This window comes from Dermacentor variabilis, chromosome 6 (assembly GCF_050947875.1).
Source record: "Dermacentor variabilis isolate Ectoservices chromosome 6, ASM5094787v1, whole genome shotgun sequence".
Classification (NCBI taxonomy): domain Eukaryota; kingdom Metazoa; phylum Arthropoda; class Arachnida; order Ixodida; family Ixodidae; genus Dermacentor; species Dermacentor variabilis.
The window spans coordinates 167,531,571-167,537,361 of NC_134573.1; the positions used below are offsets into that span (position 1 = coordinate 167,531,571).

At 43.3% G+C, this 5,791-nt stretch overlaps 1 protein-coding gene across 5 annotated transcripts; it reads right to left on the reverse strand.

Moving 5' to 3' along the window:
• Nucleotides 1-1,278: 1,278 nt before the first annotated feature.
• Nucleotides 1,279-5,335, reverse strand: LOC142585705 (mitochondrial nicotinamide adenine dinucleotide transporter SLC25A51). Of its 5 annotated transcripts, none has more exons than XM_075696671.1 (2): nucleotides 5,213-5,335; nucleotides 1,279-4,051 (listed from the first exon to the last, which is right to left on the reverse strand). In XM_075696671.1, the coding sequence occupies exons 1-2, from the start codon at nucleotides 5,315-5,317 to the stop codon at nucleotides 3,068-3,070; spliced, it is 1,089 nt and encodes a 362-aa protein (XP_075552786.1). In that variant the 5' UTR covers nucleotides 5,318-5,335; the 3' UTR covers nucleotides 1,279-3,067. The 5 variants fall into 5 exon arrangements, with proteins under 5 accessions (XP_075552786.1, XP_075552790.1, XP_075552789.1 ...); XM_075696675.1 differs by lacking the exon at nucleotides 5,213-5,335 and adding an exon at nucleotides 4,959-5,142; XM_075696674.1 differs by lacking the exon at nucleotides 5,213-5,335 and adding an exon at nucleotides 4,887-5,142.
• Between the last annotated feature and the right edge of the window lie 456 nt (nucleotides 5,336-5,791).

The window sequence follows — 5,791 nt, forward strand, 5'->3', positions numbered from 1 at the left end:
TTATTATTTCTTTTTAGAATCTTCTGAACTGCGCTTCACAACAGTTGTGTCACCATATGATAGCTGTGTTATGAGAAACACAACACCTCACCTAACTCATAATAAAAAGAATGTCCGACTATTACAACACTCCTTAATGCAAAATATGACCACAGCTGTATAAGTGTTTTCATTTCGCGACGTATTGAGGCAAACATTATGAGACCGAAATCTCGGCAATGACTAGCAGTGGGCCAGTGCCGTCAGCGCCATTGCAGAGGAGGGGGCAATATGAGAACGCTCGCACGATGAGCGACACTGGAGCCAGCTGTGGAAGATGAGGATGAAGGCGCGAGCAGTGGCATGAGCACGAGTGGCAATATGGCAACGGTGGCATGATGAGTGGCATTGGAGCCAGCTGTGGAAGATGATGACAAACTCATGAAGAGTTGGACAAGCGTGTTGGCACTGTTAAGCCAAGGGACGCCAGTGTGAGTTGTGTACATTGCAACGTACACAGAAGAAGAACAAGATGGTCCCGAATTTGAGAAAATGGCACTTTTGCCGTGTGTTCTGCTGTAAGTGGTACCATTGTTGCAGGCTATGTAAAGTTATCAATGATAGTTCATAAGACCGCAGGACCCATAATAACATGTTAAGAGAGCTCAGTGAAGGTAGTTTTTAAGCAAGCAAGGAATTTTCAAAGTTGGGTCACTGCTCCTCCCAGTAAGCTTCGATCTGCAGCACATCGTTACTGCAAGGCATGCATTAGCCTGCAGAGCAACTTTTTGCCGACAGAGTTTTTTTTTTCCTTTTTTCCCTATATGAAAGTGCTGCAATTAAGAGCGCTGGACATGTGATTTTCACTGCACTGCCATGTAGTTCTTCCTGCTGCATTTTCCAACTGAACACTTGGAACAGAACTTTATGCTGTGTATGGACGTTTCTTTAAGAGAAAGGAGCTTTTCAGCGGAGCAGCAACAGTTTACTTCACCATGGCAGATTTGATGTATGTCGCATAGCTAACCTAGAGTATCTAATGAATGAATGAATGAATGAATGAAATAACTACCAGTCGGTACAGTGATTTCGGTCTCAAATGGTTTACCTCAGTATATCGCAAAATGAAAACACCTATACAGCTTTCGCATTAGGTAGCATCATAATTGTCTGACAATCTGTTCGGCTGCAATCTGGCTGACACATACAACCAAGTTGTAGGCCAATATAATGGTGACCAGCCTGTGGCTCTGGCACAGGCTAGACTGCAGTTATAAGACACCAAAAGCAATGAGTGCAGAAAATCCAAGTTTCAGGGGCATTTTATTTCTGTGCAATGCATGATCTGCTGCAAATTAATAGCTTAAGTGAAACGGCTGCATAAAAAGCATTAAAACGATGCAACACAGACCATCATTATAAAGTATTTATCAATAACATGTGTAAATAGTATTGCTCTGTACATATTAAAAAAGAATTTGTATGTACATACTAATACAAAGTACTGTGCATTGCAACATCCACAGAAGGCAAATGAGATATTCACCATGCCAACTCAGAGACAGAGTAGTACATTAACAAAATTGAATATCAGCACTAGAGTTAAACGCAGTTCTGGTGTTCCCAGTGCACAAAATACTAGTACATGCGAAAAGTAGTGAAATTTGTCTTTTATGTTGGAGTTTATACTGGCAAATCAAAGTGATCAAAAAGTATTAAAGGCAAAGAAAGTTGCATCGAGTGAAGCCAACCTCACTTGTTTGCAGTGACTACAGCTACTGGCTGAAAATTGTGACAGAACACAACTGAAGGAACTAAACAAGTAATGGTGAATCTACTTGCTGTTCTCTCCAAGTGCTCTTGAAAGACTGAGGACTACTTAGTATGCTCGACTCTCCAACTTCCCTGTCACATCACTATGTAATGCCTTTTGAAATGGATCTTGTTACTGCAAACCCTGAAAAAGATTTGCTCATTACCATGTTTTTCAAGTGTTTCTTGTGTGCATTACAATGGAAACGTGGTAACATAAGGAAGACAAATTGGTTTTGCCTAGGAATCCAGGCAGCCGTGAAAGAAACAACAAATACTGGCAAATACTTGCACAACTGACCGATTTCACTGACTTTCATCTCAGTAAGAAAAGAATGGGGTCAACATTTCTTGTAACTGTCGAAAAGATTCCACCTGATGAGCTTCAAGTTTTCATGACAAGCACACTGCAGTCCATTTTTCAACTAAGTGGCTTTACACCATAATTTTGAGCAAAGAAGTGATGCCTTCCCTCTTGGACATGAATATGGGACAAAGCAAACAGGGTTTCCACAAGCCAACCTTAAGTACAAGTATTATGCAAAAGTGGGAAAATAATCCAATTTGAATAAGTTAGTTAAAGATGCCTGCATTGGTACTTTTGTCACACTGAAATAGAGCTAGTGACAGCAACAATAAGCAAATTTTAAGATAATTTAAGGCTAGTACAAAACTACCAAGTGACAGCAACAATAAGCAAATTTTAAGATAATTTAAGGTTAGTACAAAACTACCATCAACAAAACAAAAATAACCCTAGGAGTGCGTTTTTATGCAAAACATGTTTGCCTAAAAATATTTTTACTAACAAAACAACACAGACTGATGCATCTCCTCATTTATAGTGCATAATGTACTGAAATACACAACAAGAATGTCCAAGCGGTTGTACTGAAGCTTCCAAAGTCTGTTCTGCCTTCTTTACGAAGCCTCACGCATGAGCACTACATGCACTTTTGCATTTGGACCACATAAACAAGCGATAGAATAACAAAACAAAATTATCTACAAGGAAGCATGCCTGAAGAAGTGTGTGTTCATAATCAAAATATATACCAAGGGTCACTACTATTCGAAAAACCATCAGAGCATCACTTTCTCTTCCAATAAACATGCATCAAGTGAACTAATGATTTAAGCCATTTTCTAATTTAAGCATGCCTAAGGATGAAGCTCCTTCATGTACCCTGACCAATCTAGGGCACAACTTCACAGCACATACATGACCAAAATAATGCACCAAGTTTTGAACAGGATGTAGTAGGTTACAAAAAGCTCACCAACTGCCATGACTGCTCTTAACATAATGCATATATTGTGTCCTTAAGAACTCGTACGTTGCATTGATGATGCCCCACGAAACTAGTGCCCGTGTGTAGTTAAGGTGCACACCATAGAACATTTTACGAATGCTCTTCCGTTCCGCGTAGGTCTCCTTGAAGACAGTTAACATGCTAGGGCGTGGAGGGCCATACTGCACTTGGATTATAGTTTTAATAACGTTTACAGGATAGAATACAGTGCTTACAAATGCACCCACCAAAGCACCACTGAGAAAGTCGCTCAGTGTCCGCTGCCAGAGAACCTTCTTGTCCATCGGCACGAGGCGCCCCATTTCATCCCTCAGGGTAAAGAACATGAATGTGCTTGGGCCATTTCGGAGAAGTATGGGCACCAATCCCCTGTAGTACTCCCTGATGCCATACGGAGACAGGAACTTGAAGGCATCAACTGTGTTCTTGAATCGGTGATGGTGTTCTTTGTCTTGCAGCAAGGCTTGAACCCTTTCCAAAGGAGTGAGTATGGCCTCCGTGGAACCAGCCATGAGGCCAGCAAGGAACTTCACGGTGAGATCGTTTGCCTCGGGAAAGTGATGAATTGTGAAGCGACTATAGCCACTGAATGTGCCAAACATAATGGAGACTGAGATGGTCTTCTGAACAAGTGGTGGCAGGCAACCACGGTAGAGGTGGCGAAAACCTTCACTACGAAGTTGGTCCAGGGCATGGTTGGTACGCACACCATGCAGCATCTGCCTAAACATCACCTTGTTCATTGGAAAAGTGCAGATTATGTTCACGAAGGCTGCACCCCAACCACAAACAAAAGCACACATGTCATCGTCGGGTGTTGTGACGTGATGGCTGCTGTGGCCGCCCTTTTGGAGAGTCAGGGATCCCATTTTGGCGTCGACGTCACGCAAACGGCCCCAGTGAAAGGGTGGGCTATTTTCACATCGCAGCAGCTGTCGATGCTCAACCTGCAAATGGAGTGTGTTGCATGACTGAAATGCTCTCTTTATACCACAGGACATACATGTCAACAAATATAATCAATAAACAAGCAAGCACAGAATAAACTGCAAAACAAAGGCCATCTACGTACAATACGATTGTAGTAATGCTAACATTAAACGGTAATGCAATACTGACAACCTTGAGCTTCTGAATCAAGGTTAACGTATGTAATTGGTACTCAAGCTTCACGGACGAAATGCTATAGAGGATATCATTTGAGCGTAACAGGCGTGTACCTTTAAGATTAGTGGCTGCTCGGTCTAAATGCGTTGACTAAACGCAGTTTCTGCTGGCACCACATGGCAGTGGAGCCACGAGAACTAATGAAAACTGCCCATCTACGAGAAAAGACTGCAGCCGCATTTTTCAGTCACGGGCAATTTTCGATAACTCTTTTACACGCAGGCATCGAGCCACACGCATGTATTCTGCGATACCTAAGCAGACGGCTTAAACTTTCCTGCGAGAGAAGACAAAAGGCAAAATCACTAAAAAGAAAAGAGCTGTGGTGCATAGCTGTTGGGGCATTCCTACTTAGAGGTAATTCCCACGTCGGGGTAGTTGACTGCACAAGGATAACAACGAAGCGGGCAAAAGGGAGGCGAAATAATGAATACGTACACCAAGATCACTAACGCAGACATCACTTTCGATTTTAATTTGACGAATGCTTATTGATCAGTTGCATATTTACCGCTTGTGCAAGCAACAGGATGTGTCCCAAGGTGCAGAAACTGGTCGCTTCTGTCAGATTAGTTCGTGCGTATAAACAGCATTAGATATTAAACTATCCATCACCTGTTTTCAATCACTCCACCGTCAAAAACGACAGCAGTCGACGCCACTGTTGCCTAGAGGGCAGTTCCTTACCCACTCACTCTCGGAGGGAAACACGGCGCCAGACGCAAGATAAACAAGGAAAAGAAAGAATTTCGTGGTAATGCGTAAACAAGCCCACACAAAAAAATAACAAAAGCATTACGCAAACTTGACACGCATGCTTGTGATATGCACCAAACTTTAGTTTCTAATCTCATGAAATATACTGCAGAACGTCCTTGACCTTCTGCGACCTTTAGCAATGCGATCGCTTCGACAATCGGGTCAACAGCTTAGCGGCTTACTTGGACTAAATTCGGCAACAATGTGCACTTTATCCAGAATCGTATGCGAAGCTGAGTCAATCCAATCTTGATTAGCAATATGGCGCTGGCCATAGCCGCTGCCATCGTTGAGAGGCTAGAAGACTTTTCCAGCCTCTATAGCCATAGCATTCGTAGATTGTTCTGCGGTTTGAGCCTGTAGTCCGGTTCGCTAATACGATTGCAATTTCTAAACATTGTCTGGGCTCACAGGTCACCACGGCCTTTCTGCCAACATCAGTCGAGCTCCGTATCTAGGTCCCGTGGCCGTTGGAGTGCCCTATTTTCGCGCTGCTGTTTCATCGGCAGCAGGACAGTCGCTTCCATGCAACGTGAAAACAGTACAAGTTATAGTTTCTTTACGAAATGGCCGATTCTATTTGGTTGCCTCATCAGCGACCAAATTTCTAAGTTCGCTCGATTGCTGCAGCTTGCCATTGCTTCGACTGCTGCATGTCCGCTCATCATCCAGGCCCGGCGTCGTGATTCGAAGAGCGGTGCGTCTGGGAAGGCCGGGCAGGCCGGGGCTCAACCTGGACGTCAAAGACTGCTAAGGCGAAG